A 22,566-nucleotide genomic window follows, 5' to 3' on the forward strand; every position below is an offset into this window, starting at 1 on the left:
CTGTATCACGCATCAGTGAGGTAGTGCCAAGAAACAGATGAAGAATGCCCCATCCACTCATATACACCTATATGTACATAAACGCCCATATACGCATATATACATTATTTATTTATTTATTTTGCTTTGTTGCTGTCTCCCGCGTTAGCGAGGTAGCACAAGGAAACAGACAAAAGAATGGTCCAACCCACCCACATACACATGTATATACCTACACGTCCACACACGCAAATATACATACCTATACATCTCAACATATACATATATATACAAACACAGACATATACATATATACACATGTACATGATTCATACTATCTGCCTTTATTCATTCCCATCGCCACCTGCCACACCCAAAATAACAACCCTCTCCCCACATGTGCGCGAGGTAGCGCTAGGAAAAGATAACAAAGGCCAAATTCATTCACACTCGGTCTCTAGCTGTCATGTATAATGCACTGAAACCACAGCTCCCTTTCCACATCCAGGCCCCACAGAACTTTTCATGGTTTACCCTAGACGCTTCACACGCCCTGGTTCAATACATTGACAGCACGTTGACCCCTGTATACCACATCGTTCCAATTCACTCTATTCCTTGCCCGCCTTTCACCCTCCAGCATGTTCAGGCCCCGATCACTCAAAATCTTTTTCACTCCATCTTTCCACCTCCAGTTTGGTCTCCCACTTCTCATTCCCTCCACCTCTGACACATATATCCTCTTGGTCAATCTGTCCTCACTCATTCTCTCCATGTGACCAAACCATTTCAAAACACCCTCTTCTGCTCTCTCAACCACACTCTTTTTATTACCACACATCTCTCTTACCCTATTATTACATACTCGATCAAACCACCTCACACCACATATTGTCCTCAAACCTCTCATTTCTAGCACATCCACTCTCCTCAGCACAACTCTATCTATATCCCACGCCTCGCAACCATATAACATTGTTGGAACCACTATTCCTTCAAACATACCCATTTTTGCTTTCCGAGATAATGTTCTCGACTTCTACACATTCTTCAATGCTCCCAGAAGTTTCGCCCCCTCCCCCACCATATGATTCAGTTCTGCTTCCATGGTTCCATCCACTGCCTAAATCTATTCCCAGATATCTAAAACACTTCACTTCCTCCATTTGTTCTCCATTCAAACTTACCTCCCAATTGACTTGTCCCTCAACCCTACTGTACCTAATAACCTTGCTCTTATTCACATTTACTCTCAGTTTTCTTCTTTCACACACTTTACCAAACTCAGACACCAACTTCTGCACTTTCTCACACGAATCAGCCACCAGCGCTGTATCATCAGTGAATAACAACTCACTTCCCAAGCTCTCTCATCCACAACAGACTGCATACTTGCCCCTCTTTCCAAAACATACATATACATATATGTACTTACACATACACAAACATATACATTTATATACACAAGTACACATTCATACTTACTTGCCTTCATCCAATACTGTTGCTACCCCGCCAAACAAGAAATTGCTTTGCTACCCAATGCTTCAGTGAGGTAGCACAAGGAAACAGGCAAAAAAAGGCCATGTTCATTCACACTCAATCTCTATCTGTCATGTGTAATGCACTGAAACCACAGCTCCCTTTCCACATTCAGGCCCCACAGCCTTTTCATGGTTTACCCCAGGCGCTTCACATGCCCTGGTTCAGTCCATTGACAGCACGTCGACGCTGGTATCCCACATCATTCCAGGTCACTCTATTCCTTCCACGCCTCTCATCCTCCTGTATGTTCCGGCCCCAATCGCTCAAAATCTTTTTTACTCCGTGTGGTGTAAGGTGGGTTGATCAAATAAGAAAAGATAGGCTAAGAAAGATGTATGTTAATTAAAGGAGTATTTGAGAGAGCTGAGGAGAGTGTACTGAAATAATGAGCACACATGTCAATGATGAGAGAAAGGATGGCTGTGAGGGTATCCATGTCAAAGGTGGAGTGAAGAAGGAAAAAGGAGAGACCAATGAGGAGATGGAAGGATAGAGATACTTTGAAGGTTTGGGGTCTGAACATGTAGGAGGGTCTGAGTCATGCAAGGGGGTAGAGTGATTTGGTACTGAATTAGGATATGTGAAGTAGTGGGGGAAACAACGGAAAGGTTTTGGATAGGGGCTGTGTTGTTGATGCATTATACATAACAGCTAGAGAGTGGATATGAGCAAATGAGGCTATTTCTTCATCTTCTCCTGATACTGTCTCACTGATGCAGGAAATGGTGAATATGTCTGAAAGAGAAGAGAGAAAGTTCCAGTAATGATTACATTAAGAGATATGGCTATAATCACTCGAAAACTTTTCATACCTAAACCTGACAATTAATTGAAGAGACTAATGACTCCTAGGTAATATATAGGTGTTCATATCATGAATTTTCCTAACAGTCCAATTGTATTGGCCTTGCCATCATTATGGACTACCTACTGACAGTTAACTATTGAGACATAGTGTTAGCTTATTGCCTCCATATTTTATAAATCAGTTAACAGATGGTGCCACCCCACCTTAAACACTCCATGTCAGGTAAGTAGATATAAAGCATTGATTGTGTTAGCATTCAAAAGACAGAGGGCTTACTCATGTAGGTTGGATGGCTAAATGCTTGGTAGCATTTCTTTCTATATCTAGAAAGAATTGGTGATAAACTTAGATTTATACAATTCAATTTCGCAGTCCTGTCTGTGTGTGGTTTGACAGATGTGTCTATGGATTATAAATCAGTAGTCATGTAATCTGGTTGTCTGATTTTTTTGCTTGGTTCACATATTGACCATGTCAGTTTATCTTCTACTAAGTCAAATGTTATGCCCGATATAAAGTGTCACTCTGAAACAACTCAGTCTGGCAAGGACCAGTAGCTTGTCAGCCTGCTAAGTTGAGTTATACCACTTCCCAATCTCAATCTGTGATAGATGGTCTTAGTAGAATCAGGAAACAGTGTTACATGTAAGAAAATGCCTCTTACAAACTGACTCCTCATGTTACTACCCTCATCCAGATGTACAAATCCCGAGCAGGATCTTGACCAGTCATAGGTACCTTTAGACCAGGTTTTATAGGAAGTATTAGAATTCCTTGTTTTTTTTATTTTTAGCCCCAATGTTTCCAAGTTTAGTTAGATAGCTTCAGGAACAAGTGAACAATGGCCTCATTCACATACATTCAATCTCCAGCTATCATTTGATGTACTGAAGTCAGAGACTACCATCCACATTCAATACCAACAAACTTAATTCTCAATTTTCTTCAGTTGCATTATATGCCCTGATTCAGACCATTAACAGCATTTCCCCCCATATACTACATTACTCCAACTCATTCACTTCATAGCACTTTTGTCCCTCTTGAATATTCAAGTTTACCCCTCAGACTGCAATGAACATCATTCATCAGGATGATGTTAACTGTGGCATACATCATGTGATACAAAATATCTGTGTCAAATGTAACATTCATGAATCATGTCACTTCCCAGTAGGCCTTTTCACATCATCCGTGAATGAGTTAGGCTCCAGTAGCATCTGTCAGCATGGAGGGCTCGTATATGGTACTGTTTCCTTGTGACCTGCTACCACTTTCTTCCCATGGTACAGGGTATGTGAGGGAAGTTTAGTCCAAAGAAAATAGTGATTCTTTATAGTGATTCATAGATTAATTTGTTTACTCTTATGATACTCTTATGATAGTGACTTACTTTTTCTATTATTTGTGTAACCTAACTGCATTATACAACTTCCTCTTATAGTAAAGTTGATGTGTAGAATGACTGACTGTAAGGAGAGTTTATTGTGCATTGCTACCTCAACCAACACCTAGGTTTGGCATGGCCATGGAATTTAGGCACACACTTTGATGCAATAGATATCCATCTAGAGACATCACTCAACTTGCATATATGCCGGCATGGAGGTATTAAGAGATTAAACATGGGATTCACTTAAGAATGCTTATCAAGAATGCATATTACTTGTTATACGAGACTTTAATTGAGTAGGATGTGGAGGCATGTTTCAGCTTGTATTTATGTGTATATGGATACATTAAGGGATTAGATATGGGATCCTGTGAGAATTCAAATAAAGAATGCTTTTAAAGAACACACATTACTTGTTATGCAAGACTTTAATTGAGTAGGATCTTTGTATGCTGTGTGGAAGGAGTTGATCATGTAATTGAGGAGGGTCTGTGTGTGCTCTGTTGAAGGAGATATCTTGAAACTAGCCCAGTACTTCAAGTTAGAATAGAAAGGAAGTAAGACAAGCAGTTCTAACATGAGGATTAAAGATAGTTCTAGGCACTGCTTGAACACTCCCAAGTCAGAAGATGTGTACTGGCTAGAGCAGCTACTGTCTACCAAGATTTACCATTTCATTATACCACAAATATCATTATTTGGTATTACTAAGTTCTGCCTGCATGTGGTTTTATCATGAGTGAAAAGTCAGCTTTGGTAAGGTTATATTATCATCATTGGATGATACTTAGTGCAGTCTCATCAGAGAAATTCTCTTTCCAAAAGAGTCCTTCTTTTCCCTGCTCTTCTACTGATTGCAGTGCATCCTTGAAGCTGCAAGAGCCCCTTAAAAGGGGTCCATGGTTTATAAATTCAAAATTGTCATTTACTTATTTTCAAGCTGAAGAGTAAGTTATGAGTTTTGAGAGCTTCCTCTTCAAATCTCTTTAAGGTATCTCTGTAAGGTAAGGATGCAGTTGTCTTTCCATAATTTTAGACAGATTCACTCTAACTACTACTTTGGTGTATGACATGGGCTGTGGCATACTTTTTCAAATCTTCACAATGGCTGACTGCTGCTATTGTGTCATTAATGTTTGTGAGGACATTGTGTGTAGATAACATAGAATGTCTTTCATTATCTAAGTTCTTTTCAAGAAAGAAGATAGGTCTCACTATTATCACAGCTAACCCCATCATGGTTCAGAAGTAAGCCTCTTAGCTCTGAAAATCTGTTTTTTCAAATATAGGCATCGATGCTGGTGGATGACTCTCCACAAGAAAACCCTAGCAGTCATAATGATCGAAGAACATCCTTAAAGTCTGGCACAAGTGGAACAGTAAGTGAGTTAGGACGCCCAGCTGGCCGTGAATACCTACTGCGCACACTTGTACCAGCACCTACCCCTTACTCTCGTCCAGTGCCTCACCGTATGTTTGCTGTTCTTCTACAGAATGAGTTCCGCCTTGCTGGGTCATATTCACAAGACACAACTTTTTGCTGATTTTAATGTAAAAAAAGGAAGCATAGGCATAATGAATATCCTACATTTTGGTTTTAGAATGCACAGAAAAGTGGAGGAGTGGGTGGCATAGTAGTTGTAATTTTTTTTTTTTCCTGGCTGTAGTCTGTGCATTGATGTAAGTTTTAAAATCTTAAAAGTTATATGATTTAATTTTATTTCAGAGATATAGATTTAATCATTGCGACAATAATTCTGATGAAAGTTTGTTACCAGAAATGGAATATAACTGGCAGGTATGGACAAATAGTTATATAGATAGTCCACAGCGCTTATTGTGTATCTTTAAGGAAAATTTTGTTTGTCAGGTATATATGTCACTATCTGTAAAATAAATTTGCATCTCTGCATTCAAAGCTAGCTGAAATGTGCATAATCTTTCCAAGAACTTCTGTTACTGACCATCTCTATATCCTTATTTCAAAGACCCCACTTTAGTGTATGAAATATTAATGGAAGGACTCTTCATGTAGATATCACTTTCACATGAGTAGAGCATTTACCACATTTATTCACTATGAAATTCAAATATCTAAAAAAATATTGAGAGCAATCTCAAAAAATGTATTAACAAAGAGATGTAGAATTTATTGATGACATGAGCTCCCTTTTGCTTTGGCCCGGCCATGAAGGAAAAGATAACATAATTAATGAAGGAAAATAAGTGCTAATGGTAAATGCTTTTGAGAAAGTGGAAATAGTGCCTTTTGAAAAGGAATAGGTCATAGTTCACAGGAAAGAGGGCTGAAAGTACATGGAGAGTGGTCAGGTTTTGAAGTCAACTTGGGAAAGTTATCTGTTGGATTACTTTAGACTTTACATGGTCAAGTGAACTTGAAGAGCTGGTGATGCCCCAGGCATAAGAGCTGTACTGAAATTCAAGGATGAATGATTTTTGTGCATTACTGAAGTAACTTCATAGAGGAAAAGACTGCTTGAGGCCTCTGATTAAACCTATCATTTTTTAGAGACAGACAGACTTGTATACTTTGTGATGTTTGGTTTCCAAGGTAGATGTTTTGGTGATATCAAGAATATGTATTGTGTTGAAACCATTAAGTCATCAAAGGAGCATATGGAGTGTTGAATAGGCATGATATGGAGCATTAGGTTTTACCAGGTTGTGACTTCTCCAAGAGAAAATCCCATCCAAATCCAAATTTTATGTAGGTTTATTGAAAACACATGGCAACATTGATAAGAGAATATGAAGCTTGTATGAAAGAAGTAGAGAAATGGAGAATAAGATTTTTGATGAGCAAGAGTGTACAAGATTGGAAAGTATCTTAAAGAACATGTGACTTGATAGAGAAACAAAGGGAGACTAACCAGAGATCAAACTAGAAATCACAGAACAGAACAAGTGTAGAAAGCTGAAAGAGGCTTTTATACAATTTCAAAACACAAATACACAAGTAAGGGAAAGAGTGCATGTTAAAGAAAATGGAAGGATATAAGTTTTGAAAAAGATTATGGAATTTACTGTGCAACAGTGTTTTAACTGGTGCTGCAGTTCTGTAGTGGCTGTAAAAATGATACTGGATAAGAAAAAGGAAATTCCTTTACCGTTCCAAATTATTGTTGTTACTGATGACTGAGCCACCCTTTCTGCCTCATCATAATTTTTTTTCGTAAGTTAGGAATATGTCTGCTGTACATGCTTCATTGTAGAGCTAATTATCATTTTGTTTTATGGCTAACATGATTCCTGTTTACTTTGTGAAGTTCTTCTGTAATATTCTCTTTCATGACAGAATTTTAGAGGCAAATATTCCTCTGAATGTAGAAATCTTTTACATTAGATTATACAATGCAAATATGTATATAATTCATAGGGAGCTTTATATGTAAATAAGAGATGTATTACGTATTATAGACTCTTATTTATTTCCACCATTTATATTTGAATTACACTTTAAATCAGTATCAGTATATTAACTTACTGATGAGGTATTATTCTACTTATCTGTCAACCATACTTCATTCACATCAAGGCATTCCATTTGTATCATTTTAATCCAGTAATACAAATATTTTGAATCAGTCAGGTTTAGTATTAGAAACCTTAATATTCATTTTTAGAAATAGGCACTTTTCACCAGAAATTTGCATGATGAGTAGATTTCACATAATTAGAATGTATGTCTTTATCCAAGATACAAATTGAATGTTAGGATGTACTGGGTTTTGTTGCTTATACTTAAACCAACTTATAATGTCTCATAAGTCTTCAAAAATTTTAATCATACTAGTAATCAATCATTCAAGAGTAAAACATCAACATAAAAGTGAACACTGAAAACAATAGGTAGGTGCATTTCATGATGGTAATTCACTTTGAGAATGAATGATTCCATGTGAAGGTTGGTCTGTGTCAGGGGTGTGTGATGTCACCATGGTTGTCCAGTTTGTTTATGAATGGGGTAGTGTGGGAGGTAAATGCAAGACTTGGTAAGGGGCAAGTAAGCACTCTGTGGGGATGAGAGGGCCTTGAAAGTAAACTAGTTGTTGTTTGCTGATGATACAACAGTGTTGGTGTATTTGAGAGAGAAACTGCAAAAGTTTGTGACAGTTTGGAAGAATGTGTGAAAAGAGAAAGTTTAGAATGAATGTGAATAAAAGCAAGGTTTATTAGGTTTAGCAGGGTAGATGGACAGGTTGGGTTGGTTGAGGTGTGAGTTTAAATGGAGAAACATTGGAGGACGTGAAGTGTTTTAAATATCTGGGAATGGATATGGCAGAGAATGGAACCATGGAGGCAAAAAAGTGAGTCATCGGGTGGGGAAGGGGGCTAAGGTTCTGGGAGCACTGAGGAATGATTGGAAAGAGACAAGGTTATCTGGGAGGGCAAAAATGGTTGCTTATGGATATGAGGCAGGGGCATGCTATGCAGAGGAGGGTGGATGTTTTGGAAATGAAATGTCTAAGGACAATATGTGGTGTGAGTTGGTATGATCAAGTAAGTAATGAAAGGGTAAGAGGGATATGTGTAGTAATAAAGAGGGTGGTTGAGAGAGCAGAAGAGGGTGTGATGAAATTGTTTGGATATATGGAAAGAATGAGTGTGAAAAAGTTGACAATGAGTATATATTTGTCAGAAGTGGAGGGAACAAGGAGAACCAAGAGACCAAATTGGAGATAGAAGGATGGAGTGAAAATTTTTTTGAGCAACTGGGCTCTGAACATGCAGGAGGGTAAAAGGCATGCATGGGATAGTGTATTTGAATGACTTGGTATACTGGGGTTGATGTGCTGGCAATGGACTGAACCAGAGCATGTGAAGCATCTGAGTTAAACTATGGGAAAATCTGTGGGGCTTGGTTGTAGATAGGGAGCTGTGGTTTTGGTGCATTACGTGTAATAGCGAGAAAATTGATAAAGAGTGGATGTGGCCTTCTTTGGTCTGTCCTTGGTGCTACCTAGTTAAGGTGGGAATTGGCATTCACATAAGAAAAAAAAAATGTGGAAGCATTGTAGATACAACACCTAGGGGATAGTTTTCCACTTAGGAAAGCAGCATGTGGATTTTGCAGGAAACAAATAGAAATGCTCTTCCTTTTTCTAGTTTTTATTGTTACTAAAGAATACGATGAATGTTTTGCTCAAAGGAACATAAGTTTTCAGAGCATTGTATAGTAAACTCAGCAGTAATTGATACTCTTATAGTATTAACCTTTAGAGTATCAGATGATTACATAATTTCCTGTGAACAATCCAAATATTTTGTAGCAAGTGACTTCAGTGTCAGCATTACAAACAGCTTTCACTTACCTAAAACATGGTCTGTTTGACAAATTTTTGATGACGCTGATCAAAAGGCATATGCATTTAGTATGTCTTCCATGTATATCTGTGATTTCAGTGTATATGCTCATAAACACAAGTCTCATCTATGAATATTAAACAGTACTTCATGTGTAGAAAATAAAGATATGAGAGTTTGATGATATAAGATGATAAACTTCTTCATTTTGATGGTTAACTATGTATCAAAAATGTTTCTGGCCAACAAATAAGGAAAATAGAATAATGATGTTCAAAAGACTTGTAAAACACTTGATAGTATGTAATGATTAAGTGTTATGCAGAATGGAGAAGTTATTGATAACTTTTAAAGACAATAAGAAAATGTCACTTAATTTCTTGAATTTTTTTTCTACTTTGTAATATTATTCAGAAATACATAACTGTATTCCTGTTACATGGATCTCAATATCCTCGGCTTACTAGTGTGATTTTTTTTAATGTAAACCAATATTCATTATCCATGTTTTGCCTCCCATGGTCAGCTAAATGAATAGCAGCATCATTATCTGCCACATACAGAAACTTTTTATACTGTATCTAATATCTGGCAAAGGCTTTTTACTGTACTTGCTTATTTCTGTGTGTTCTTTTATGCTTCTGTCTGCCTGTTTTTACATTCAGCCATTGTAAAGCAGAATTATGCAGAAATTATTTGACTTTGGCAAATCAAGCTTTGTATGCTAGATATATGCATTTGTAAATGATCAGATCATATTTTCTAAGTACAGGGAACCTTTTTAAGTTATGTTGGAAAACACTTTGATTTCTTTCAAGATTACTAACTTATGAATGTAACTTTTTATGATAAAAATTGGGTTCAGCATCAGCCAAAATAAACCCTACTCTATCTCTTTACCTTTATCTCTGATATCAGTTCCCTCCATGAAGTCCCATCAAAGGAGTAGCCATGGCAAAAGTCTCCACTTATCCCCATCCTTACATGCCTCCCTTGCATATTCAATCTTCTGTCATTTCTCTCCCTCTAGTACTCTTCCACTCTATTTCCCTGTTTCATAGGTGATATTTCTCTTGCACAAACCATATTATTCATTCAAAATCCATTGACAGTTTTTTTGTACTTTCATTTTTGCACCTACAAATAATATTTACAGTGGTTTAACAAAACTATGGACAAACAGAAAATTTAACATTGTAGGTTGTGTAGAGGGGGAGTTGCTATATGTTATATGAATACAAGGTATGGGCTTTGGGTGAGGATGTGTTGAGGTGGGTGGATGTGTTGGAAATGAAATATTTGAGGACACTGGTGTGAGGTGGTTTAATCAAGTAAATGATAAAAAGGTAAGAGAGAAGTGTAGTAATAAGAAGAGTGTGGTTAAGAGAGTTGAAGAAGGTGTGCTGAAATGGTTCGGACATATAGAAAGAATGAGTGAGGAAAGGTTGACAAAAAGGATATGTGTTTCAGAAATGGAAGGGACAAGAGGGAAACTAAATTGGAGTTGGAGGGATGGAGTGAAATAGATTTTGAACATCCAGGAGGGTGAAAGGCATGTACAGGATAGAGTGAAGTGGAAAAATGTGGCAAACAGAGGTTGATTTGCTATCACTGGACTGAACCAGGGCATGTGAATTGGATAGGGGAAACCATGGAAAGGTCTTTTTGGCCTAGTTTTGGATAGGGGCTTTGGTTTCAGTGCATTGCACGTGACAGTTAGAGAATAGATGTGAGCATATGAGGCCTTTTTTCATCTTTTCCTGATACTACCTTGCAAATATGGGAAACAGCAATCAAATGAGAAAAAAAAAAAGATATCATTTAATTGTGTGTGGCATTGATATATGTTGAGGCTCAGATATTCTGGCACTTTTTGTGTCCTAGCTCCATGCAGCTGGGAAACATGATGATGTGGAAGTTAGGAAGGGTACAGTGTTGTTTCATTGTTAGATGATGAAACTAAGATCTGGCAGGGCTAAAACTAAAGTTAAAGAAGTCTGATAATGTCTTTGATTTGTTTGGATGTAACCTGCGGCTGATGGGAAGATGACAAAGCAAAAAATAGAAAATGTATCCTTGTATGACCTGGTTGAGGTTTAAGGAGAAATGATTCTTTTCTTAAGGTTTGGATCATTGTCCTGTACCACTTGTTTAAGAGTGCAGTTGATTCCTTGCTGTGCTTGCACAATGTGCTTGAGCATCTTGGTCTTGTGGAGGGGCATTCCGCCAGAGTTTGACTGCTATTCCCATATAAAAACATTTCTTTTAATTGTTTTAGCATTGTATCTCCCCTTTCATTTTCAGTTCCACCAACAAGTACTTTCTCTAGATGATTAGTACCTAATGTAATTAATCTTTTGTCAGTTTTATTTTACTTCAGCCTTCTGTTGTTCTCGGGTTTGGATATGTTGAATTTGTTGACATTCTATTTACAGTTGCCCCATGACCCTTTTCTTGAAAGGGTCCTGATGTAACCTCCAGGACCCCTTTAACAGGAGCTCATATAGCTTCAAGGCTGCACTACTTCCAGTAGCAAGGAAATGATGGGCTCCTATGGAGAGAGAAGTTCAGTGACAACGCCATACTCCTTATCATCAACAGATGATGAGACAACCCCAATGAAGTTAACTTTTCACTCAAAGTGAATCCTAAGGTAGGCAGAGTCCAGCACGTTTATGCTGTCTTCAAAAAAAAAAAAAAAAAAAAAAATTATCACAATGATTGAGACTCATGCATCAGGTTTCATTTATGGAACAAATCTGATTTCATGTTTATTGTGTGAATATCATATTTATGGTAGCATGGTGCAGTCGTAAGAAGTCAGATGGCTTAGTTACCCTGTGATATTGAGAGTGGAGGGATGCAACTTTTGCTTGTTGTCTCAGTGTTTGGTGATATTTTCACTATTTCTTTCCCTCATGGTATTTTTACCCAAAGAGTAACTAGCCATGGGGAGTCCTAAAATGTTTTACCAGGAATTGCTTGGAAACAAAAGTACATGTCTTCAAGCACAATTTGAAGAAGTACTGGCAGGACTGAGATTACCTTCCAGTCACTATTTTTTCTTCCTTCTAGTATCTTTCCTCTCAGAAAAGTTGGGCTTGGATGACCTAGGAAGGCCAGTAAGGTGATTGATAAGCTGATGAAGTGGGAGATGTTGAAAACCCCTCCATATGAAGTAGCACAAGAATGAGGCTGAGAAATGGTCACATTCACTCGCATCCACTTTTTAGCTGTCATATAGTAGTGCACCAAAAGTACAGCTCCCCATCCACAACCAGGCACCACAGACTTTTCTGTGATTTCTGGACTACTTCAAATGTTGTGGTTTATTCTGCTGACAGCACATTGCCATGTATACCATATTACCCCAATTCACTCTATCCCATGCACACCTTACATCCTCCTGCACTTCAGGCCCGATCACTCAAAACCTTTTCCACTCCATTCTTTCATTTCCATTTCGATCTCTCCCTTCTTTGTGTACCCCCCACTTGTGTCAGCCTTTACTTACTCATTCAATCCATCTGTCAAACCATTTTAGTGTGCCCTTTTTAGCTCTCTTAACCATATTCTCATTACCACACCTCTCTCCTACCTATTATTTCTTACTCGATCAAACTTTTTTACATCACGAATTGTCCTCAATAATCTAATTTCCAACATGTTAACGCTAGCACATTCTTTCTCATTTTGAGTTCACACACACATGTTCTCTCTCTCTCTCTCTCTCTCTCTCTCTCTCTCTCTCTCTCTCTCTCTCTCTCTCTCTCTCTCTCTCTCTCTCTCTCTCTCCAAAACAAAATAGCTGAATTGTTTTGTCTGATGAATGGTGAGAATGTTGATGTCACTAGTTTAACAGAAACATTTCTGAACTCGAAAAACAACAATCTGATTAGCGAGCACAGCCTACCAGACTGCAAATTATTTGAAAGGGACAGAGATGGTTGAGGCGGCAGAACTGCAACACATGAAAAATCATACCTAAACCCAATTGAAATTTGGATTACAACATCTGCTGCTTTTGAACAATTGTGTTTAGATTAGCACAGAATATTTCAAGCTTTATATACAAGCCATCTATAGATGCATAAGTCGGTCAGCAGATAGACACTCATGCAAGAGTTTACACCAAGCAATACAGGAGAAAGAATTGATCATTCTTGGGATTAAGGTCTTCCAAAAATCAACCAGCAAGCTATCTCAGGTGTAGTGAGGGAATCTGCAAGACTTATCAACTTTATCTTAGACAGTTTTCTCTACCAAACTGTCACCAAACCAAGGAGGAAAGCCAATATACTTGATTTAGCTCTTGCATCTAAGGAGTTCTTAGGAACTAATACCGATGTTGAAGAACATCTAGGCACTTTTGACCTTAACATGGTTAAGTTAGACATAAATATCAAAACCTATTCCCTAAAACTAGTACTCTTACCCCTAACTTTAAAAGGGCAGTTTTAATGAGATGCAGGATGCATTAATGAGTCTTGTCAGTTCAGGCCTAGAAGAATTGAGGGCCAGTTTTAAGCATGTTTATGCATTATCAAGTTGCATTCATTCCCATGCAAGACCGAAACATGAAAACCAACAATAAACTTGAATGGTACTCCCAAGATATTGCAAGAGCTGTACGGCACAGAAATAAACTCAGTAAGCATAAGAAATCAGACAATGACCCAAATAGTTCAATGCAATATAACACAATCAGAAGACAAGTGAAAGTCCATATCAGAGTGCCAAGAGAGAATACAAATGAGTATTGCAAGAGATAGTAATAGAGATCCTAAAAGATTTTATAGATATATCAATAATGAGAAACATATAAGGAGTGGAATATGACCATTAGCAAACAAGGCTTGGAACTCATTGTGGACAATAAAAACATAGCAACAAACCTGAACAAGTTTTTGAGTTCTGTTTCAATGCTAAAAAGCAACAACACGAATTTTGAGCCAGTGATGAAATAGTAATCGCATAATACACAAAGGTATCATCACAGTTAGAGAAGTACTAACAGATAAGTTGACTAATAAAAGTCCAGGTCCTGATTGTTTCTATCCATGAGTAATTAAAAATGTCAAACATGAAATTGCTGGATTGTTAATCCAGATTTTCAGTAAATGTCTCTAGGATGGAATAGTCCCATAGGACTGGAGGCTGGCAAACATCACATATACTAAAAGGGAAGCCTTGAATTGCTTGGTAATTACCATTCTGTTAGCTTCGCTCAATTATATGTAAACTTTTGGCATTGATTATTAGAGGTAGAATTATAGCCTATCTGGAACAACACAGCCTGATCAATAATACACAACATGGTTTTAGAAGGCACAGACCATTTGTCATATAATGATTAATATAAGATATTAGATATAACATTTCTGGACTTACAGAAAGTATTTGACAAAGTCTCCTATGTTAAATGCACAAAGTCTAGGCCTTGGGGATTACTGGTTACATAGGAAATTGGACAGAATCCTGATCACGTGATAGGTAGCAGAGAGTCAAAATAAACAGGAACCATCATCTTGGTCACCCATTATTAGTGGAGTCCCCCTGGGATCCTTACTTGGGCCTATACTTTTCATTAACAATATTGACGTAGGTCTGAATAATTTAGTATCCAAATTTGCAGATGACACAAAGATTGGCAATGCTATAGTAACTAAAGAAGATAGGCCAAGGGTACAAGAGGATTTGGATAAAATTGCTGAATGGTCTAGTAAATGGCAAATGCCATTAACGTCAGTAAATGTCAGCTGTTACAAGTAGGAAACCTAAACAAAAATCTGATTATGAACTGATGGGCCACTAGATGAAGGACACCCTTGGTGTGAAGAGATCTAGGAGTCACTGTCTCTAATGTCTTCAAATTCTCCCAGCATTGTAATGAAGCTGCCAAGGAAACAAACAGTTGTTAGGATTTATGAATAGAAACTTTACGTATAAAAGCAAGGATGTGATATGCCACTATAACCATGTCTATATAGTTAGACCACACCTTGAATATGCAGTTCAGTAAGGACATTCTTAAGTTGGAAACATGCAGCGAAGAGCAACATGACATATAAGGAGACACTTCGAGAAATATACTTGTTCTTTTAAGGAAAAGGAGCCCCTGGGGCAACTTAATAGATTGTTTCAAAATACTTAAAGGATTCAACGATGTCAATATGGAACATTTCTTTACAGTATGACCAGCATTACTGATGAGAGAAATTGGACTAAAACTTAAAAGTTAATCTGGACTGCGCGACAATTTTTTTTTTACCAACGACATTATTAACGCATAGAATAAGCTCCCAGAAAATGCTCAGAGCAACACCCTTAATATCTTCAAAATTAGGCTTAATCATCAGTTGTCACTCTCTGAAATTGAATGATTCATTTAATCAGTCATCATAACACTGGTATATCATTATACCTTCTCATGCACTGATTTCTCCCTAGCCATACTGTGGTAACATACTGATTGATTAACCCATGTCACCTGCTTAAAGAGAGTAAAAAAGAATTATTGTAACATTCTTTTAACATCAGCAATGATATAGGAGTGGTAAGTCGAGAGGGTGGAACTTAAGTTTATCCTTAGTGTTATAAGAAAAGGTGAAGGTATGCATGTCATCGGTGATGGTATGCATGACATATTCATGTGTCTCCTACTGTAGGACTTTTGTACAGTACTTTCCTTGAGGCTTATTAATCCTGAAAGGTATTTTTTCCTACCTGTTTTCTTGCCATTTATGTGCCAGATGGTGGGGAGAAAGGCCTTCGCTTTGCTATCCTTTTCTTCTGCTTTCTTTTTTTTTAGTGTTAAGGCCAGACCACCTCGCTTGAACCTTAGGTCTATGTGGTCTGTGTATTTTATTATTATTATTATTATTATTATTATTATTATTATTATTATTATTATTATCATTATTATTATTATTGTTTGCTTTGAAGAATGTATGTGAGAAATACTTAGAAAAGCAAATGGATTTGTATGTAGCATTTATGGATCTGGAGAAGGCATATGATAGAGTTGATAGAGATGCTCTGTGGAAGGTATTAAGAATATATGGTGTGGGAGGCAAGTTGTTAGAAGCAGTGAAAAGTTTTTATCGAGGATGTAAGGCATGTGTATGTGTAGGAAGAGAGGAAAGTGATTGGTTCTCAGTGAATGTAGGTTTGCGGCAGGGGTGTGTGATGTTTCCATGGTTGTTTAATTTGTTTATGGATGGGGTTGCTAGGGAGGTGAATGCAAGAGTTTTGGAAAGAGGGGCAAGTATGAAGTCTGTTGGGGATGAGAGAGCTTGGGAAGTGAGTCAGTTGTTGTTCGCTGATGATACAGCGCTGGTGGCTGATTCATGTGTGAAACTGCAGAAGCTGGTGACTGAGTTTGGTAAAGTGTGTGAAAGAAGAAAGTTAAGAGTAAATGTGAATAAGAGCAAGGTTATTAGGTACAGTAGGGTTGAGGGTCAAGTCAATTGGGAGGTAAGTTTGAATGGAGAAAAACTGGAGGAAGTAAAGTGTTTTAGATATCTGGGAGTGGATCTGGCAGCGGATGGAACCATGGAAGTGGAAGTGGATCATAGGGTGGGGGAGGGGAAGAAAATTCTGGGAGCCTTGAAGAATGTGTGGAAGTCGAGAACATTATCTCGGAAAGCAAAAATGGGTATGTTTGAAGGAATAGTGGTTCCAACAATGTTGTATGGTTGCGAGGCGTGGGCTATGGATAGAGTTGTGCGCAGGAGGGTGGATGTGCTGGAAATGAGATGTTTGAGGACAATAAGTGGTGTGAGGTGGTTTGATCGAATAAGTAACGTAAGGGTAAGAGAGATGTGTGGAAATAAAAAGAGTGTGGTTGAGAGAGCAGAAGAGGGTGTTTTAAAATGGTTTGGTCACATGGAGAGAATGAGTGAGGAAAGGTTGACCAAGAGGATATATGTGTCGGAGGTGGAGGGAACGAGGAGAAGTGGGAGACCAAATTGGAGGTGGAAAGATGGAGTGAAAAAGATTTTGTGTGATCAGGGCCTGAACATGCAGGAGGGTGAAAGGAGGGCAAGGAATAGAGTGAATTGGATCGATGTGGTATACCGGGGTTGACGTGCTGTCAGTGGATTGAATCAGGGCATGTGAAGCGTCTGGGGTAAACCATGGAAAGTTGTGTGGGGCCTGGATGTGGAAAGGGAGCTATGGTTTTGGGCATTATTGCATGACAGCTGGAGACTGAGTGTGAACGAATGGGGACTTTGTTATCTTTTCCTAGCGCTACCTCGTACACATGAGGGGGAGGGGGATGTTATTCCATGTGTGGCGAGGTGGCGATGAGAATGAATAAAGGCAGGCAGTGTGAATTGTGTGCATGGGTATATATGTATGTGTCTGTGTGTGTATATATATGTGTACATTGAGATGTATGGGTGTTTAGGTTTGCGTGTGTGGACGCGTGTGATTATACATGTGTATGGGGGTGGGTTGGGCCATTTCTTTCTTCTGTTTCCTTGCACTACCTCGCAAATGCGGGAGACAGTGACAAAGCAAAATAATAAAAAAGTGTGTGGAAGAAGAAAGTTAAGAGTAAATGTGAATAAGAGCAAGGTTATTAGGTACAGTAGGGCTGAGGGTCAAGTCAATTGGGAGGTGAGTTTGAATGGAGAAAAACTGGAGGAAGTGAAGTGTTTTAGATATCTGGGAGTGGACCTGGCAGCGGATGGAACCATGGAAGCGGAAGTGGATCATAGGGTGGGGGAGGGGGCGAAAATTCTGGGGGCCTTGAAGAATGTGTGGAAGTCGAGAACATTATCTCGGAAAGCAAAAATGGGTATGTTTGAAGGAATAGTGGTTCCAACAATGTTGTATGGTTGCGAGGCGTGGGCTATGGATAGAGTTGTGCGCAGGAGGATGGATGTGCTGGAAATGAGATGTTTGAGGACAATGTGTGGTGTGAGGTGGTTTGATCGAGTGAGTAACGTAAGGGTAAGAGAGATGTGTGGAAATAAAAAGAGCGTGGTTGAGAGAGCAGAAGAGGGTGTTTTGAAGTGGTTTGGGCACATGGAGAGGATGAGTGAGGAAAGATTGACCAAGAGGATATATGTGTCGGAGGTGGAGGGAACAAGGAGAAGAGGGAGACCAAATTGGAGGTGGAAAGATGGAGTGAAAAAGATTTTGTGTGATCGGGGCCTGAACATGCAGGAGGGTGAAAGGAGGGCAAGGAACAGAGTGAATTAGAGCGATGTGGTATACTGGGGCTGACGTGCTGTCAGTGGATTGAATCAAGGCATGTGAAGCGTCTGGGGTAAACCATGGAAAGCTGTGTAGGTATGTATATTTGCGTGTGTGGACGTATGTATATACATGTGTATGGGGGTGGGTTGGGCCATTTCTTTCGTCTGTTTCCTTGCGCTACCTCGCAAACGCGGGAGACAGCGACAAAAAAAAAAATAATATATATATATATATATATATATATATATATATATATATATATATATATATATATATATATACATTCCCTGCATGTCGTAGAAGGCGACTAAAAGGGAAGGGAGCGGGGGTCTGGAAATCCTCCCCTCTTGTTTTTTTTTTTTTTTTTTCCAAAGAAGGAACAGAGAAGGGGGCCAGATGAGGATATTCCCTCAAAGGCCCGGTCCTCTGTTCTTAACGCTACCTCGCTAACGCGGGAAATGGCGAATAGTATGAAAGAAAGAAAAAGATATATGTATGTATGTATATGTGTGTGTGTGTGTGTGTGTGTGTGTGTGTGTTTGTGTGTGTGTGTGTGTGTGTGTGTGTGTGTGTTATCCCTGGGGATAGGGGAGAAAGAATACTTCCCACGTATTCCCTCCGCGTCGTAGAAGGCTACTAAACGGGGAGGGAGCGGGGGACGAAATCCTCCGCTCCCGTTTTTAATTTTCCGAAAGAAGGAACAGAGAAGGGGGCCAAGTGAGGATATTTCCTCTAAGGCTCAGTTTTCTGTTCTTAACTCTACTTCGCAAATGGAAATGGCAAATATATATGAAAAAAGATGTATGAATGTGTGTGTTGTGTGTGTGTGTGTGTGTGTGTGTGTGTGTAGGAATATCGGTGAAAGGGGCAACAGGGGATGAGGGGAAGTGGTACCAGGCAATGATGAAGTGAGGAGATGGAGTGAGTATTTTGAAGGACCGTTTAATGTGCTGTGATAAGGTGGCATATGTAGGGTGTTTGTGTCGGGATGATATACAAAGTGAGAGAGGTATGGAAAGTGGTTTGTTGAAGATAAAAGAGGTGGTGAAAGAGGTTGGGTGAAAGACGGCTGGAATGGATGATCTTGCTGTTGATTATATAGTTAAGAGTTTCAGTGTGTGTATGGATCATGGTAAGGTGCCTAAGGATTGGCGGAATATGTTTAGTGCCAGGGAGATATGGATGAGAGTTCAGACTACAGAGGCATAAGTTTGTTGAGTGTACCTTGTAAGTTGTATGGGGGGTTATTGATTAAGAGTGAAAGCATGTACAGAGCATTAGACTGGAGAGGAGCAGGTTAGTGTCAGAAGTGGTAATGGATGTTCATAAGTCGTTTGCTTTGAAGAATATGTGCAAGAAATACTTGACAAGTAATGGATGGATTTGTATGTGGCATTTATGGATCTGAAGAAAACATATGATCGAGTTGAAAGAGATGCCCTTTGTGGGTCTGAAGAATATGCGGTGTGGGAGGAAAGCTGCTAAAAGCAGTGAGAAGTTCTAATCAAGGATGTAAGACATGTTTACGAGTAGGATGGGTGGGGGGGGGAGTGAATGGTTCCAAGTGAAGATTGTTCTGCAATAAGGGTGTGTATGTGATGTCACCATGTTTGTTTAATGTTTATGGATTGGGTGGTGAAAGAGATGACTGCGAGAGTCATAGGGAGAGGGGCGAGTATGAAATCTGTAGGGGATGAGAGAGCCTGGGAAGTGTCAGTTGTTGTTTGCTGATGACACATTATCGATGGCAGATTCAACTGAAACTGCAGAAGCTAATGACTGAGTTTGGAAGAGTGTGTGAATGGAGGAAGTTGAGAGCAAATGTGAATAAAAGCAAGGATATTAGGTTTAGCAGGGTTGAATGACAGTTTAGTTTGGGTGTGAGTTTGAATAGAGAAAAACTGGATGAAGTGTTTTAGATATCTGGGAGTGGACATGGCAGCGAATGGAACCATGGAAGCGGAAGTGTCACAGGGTGGGTGAGGGGGGGGGGGGGGGGCGAAGGTACCGGGAAGACCGAAGAATGTGTAGAAAGAGAGATGGTTATTTTTGGGGACAAAATGGGTATCCTTAAGGGAGTAGCAGTTCCAACATTATCACATCGATGCAAGGCTCAGCGGGGAGGGGTGGGTGTCGGAAATAAAATGTTTAAGAACAATGTGTGGTGTGAGATGGTTTGATCGAGTAAGAGGTGAAAGGGTAAGACAGAGGTGTAGGAAGAAAAAAAGTGCAGTTGAGAGAACTGAAGAGGGTGTGCTGAAATGGTCTGAACATATGAAAAGAATGAGTGAAGAAAGTGCTGCGTCACGTGATCATTACGTGGTCGTTGGTAAGTCAAAGGTGGGCCGTTTTGAGAAGTTTCTTTCCTTACACATCGAGGCTTTGGAATTCTCTACCCTCTCATGTCTTTCCTAACAACTAAGATCTGACATACTTTAAAAGGCAGATTTTTCACTGCTAAATTCGTAAATACTTTCCCTGTCACTATCTTCTCTTTATTTTGATTACAGCCAGGCCTTGATGTGGAGTTTTGTCCGTGAATGGGGCCTCAAACTTACGTAAAAAGAAAAAGAGAATGGTGTAGTGAAAAGAGACGAGGTGGTGAAAATCATATGTAAGATGAACTTTGGCAAGTCACCCGAGATGGATAGGACTACGGTTGAATTTCTTAAGGAAGGAGGTGACTATGTTGTGATCGGTTACTTACGATTTTTTATTGTGTGTGTGTTTCATGGCAAGATACCTCAGGTACGGCAGAATGATTGTAAGGTGCTACTATATGCATGCAAGGGGGGATTGTAGAAAATGTTCAAACTGCAGAAGTGTTGGTTTGTTGAGTGTACCTATCAAGTTGTATGGGAGAGTGGTATTCGAGAGGATGGTGGCATGCACAGAGCTTCACATTGGCTTCATGGTTGGTGATGTGTGGAACAGGTGTTTCATTTAGAGAATGTGCGTAAGAAATACTTAAGAAAAACGGAAGAATTTGTATGTGGCATTTATGGACCTTGAAAAAGCATATGATAAAGTTGACAGAGATATTGTGTGGAAGATGTTACGAATATACACTGTTGGAGGAAAGCTGCCTGAAGCAATGAAGAGTCTTTTATCAAGAGAGTTGGGTGGGTGTGCGAGCAGGTAGAGGGGAGGATGACTGGTTCTAGTTCAAGGTTGGTTTCCGGCAGGGTACTGTGATGTCACCGTGGCTGTTTCATTTGCTTATGTGTGGTGTGGTATGGGAGGTGAATGCAAGGGTCTTGTAGACAGGAGCAGTTTTGTAGTTTGTCGGCGATGGGGGTGTATGGGAGATGAGTCACTTGTTTGCTGAAGACATGGGACTGGTGGCAGATTCACGTGAGAGGACAAGAAATACGAATGGAAAGAAAGAACAAACGGATTAAAGCAACTAAACGCTAGACTGCAGAACAGGACATAAAAAGAAAATAATGGGATACCAGAATCGAGAAAGAAGACGGAAGATAAGTAAAGTTTAGAAACTGGAGTGAAGATACAGAGGGTGAATGAGCACAGTACGAAATTCGTCCAGCATCCACAATCATGTTCCTTTGTGGAACAAATAACTTTTCCCTAACGGGTAGGAATAGATATTAAAAAGGAGCTATGACATGCTACTGTTGTGGGACAGAGATAGAATAATTGAGTTCCTTCATCCTGTAATGTCTGAAGTACGGCTAAGAAAGAAGTAAGGAAACAAGACTACAACAGCCATACAAGGCCGACCACGTCCAGATAATGGACGAACTGATATTTGAAACCAAAAATATGGGAAATTTTAAAGAAATAATAAAATTTTGGATCATAAGGAAAGGAAAGTGAAAAGAGAGAAGGAAATGAATAGATAGAATGAGTTTACACCACAGACCAGAGCACGGCGTGGAGTCATAAGTAAAACGGTACACAGGGACAGGCCAATGAACAGTCGATGCCTCCCAACGTACAACTGAACTGAGCTGATAAACTAGAAGCTGGTGTCTGAGCTTGGGAAAGTGTGTGAAATAAGAAAGCTGAGAGTAAGTAAATAAAAGCAAATTTATTAGGTTTAACAGTGAAGGGAGACAGGGTAGTTGGGGGTGTGCGTTTGAATGGAGAGAAGCTGGATGAAGTGACATATTAGATACCTGGGAGTTGACATGGCAGGGCATTAATGGATCTATGAAAGTAAAATAGGTTAGGTGAGGGAGCATAGGTTCAAGGCGCATTGAAGAGTGTGTGGAGAGAGGGCATTGTCGGTGAGGGCAAAGTTGATGGTTTTAATGGTTTAGTAGTTCTAACGGTCGTATATGGA

General features: G+C 39.2%; 1 protein-coding gene across 2 annotated transcripts in view; it reads left to right on the forward strand.

The window, feature by feature from the left end:
* Positions 1–9,908, forward strand: part of Rab3GAP1 (RAB3 GTPase activating protein subunit 1) — a 146,450-nt gene extending 136,542 nt beyond the window's left edge. The window contains exon 13 of one of the 2 annotated variants that reach the window (XM_071672992.1): positions 5,015–9,908. In XM_071672992.1, the coding sequence (XP_071529093.1) occupies positions 5,015–5,269 (255 nt within the window). In that variant the 3' untranslated portion in view covers positions 5,270–9,908. The remainder of the gene's footprint in view (positions 1–5,014) is intronic. The other variant, XM_071672991.1, reaches the window with a different exon arrangement.
* The last annotated feature ends 12,658 nt before the right edge of the window (positions 9,909–22,566 follow it).

The sequence above is a fragment of the Panulirus ornatus genome, chromosome 18 (genome assembly GCF_036320965.1).
Source record: "Panulirus ornatus isolate Po-2019 chromosome 18, ASM3632096v1, whole genome shotgun sequence".
Classification (NCBI taxonomy): domain Eukaryota; kingdom Metazoa; phylum Arthropoda; class Malacostraca; order Decapoda; family Palinuridae; genus Panulirus; species Panulirus ornatus.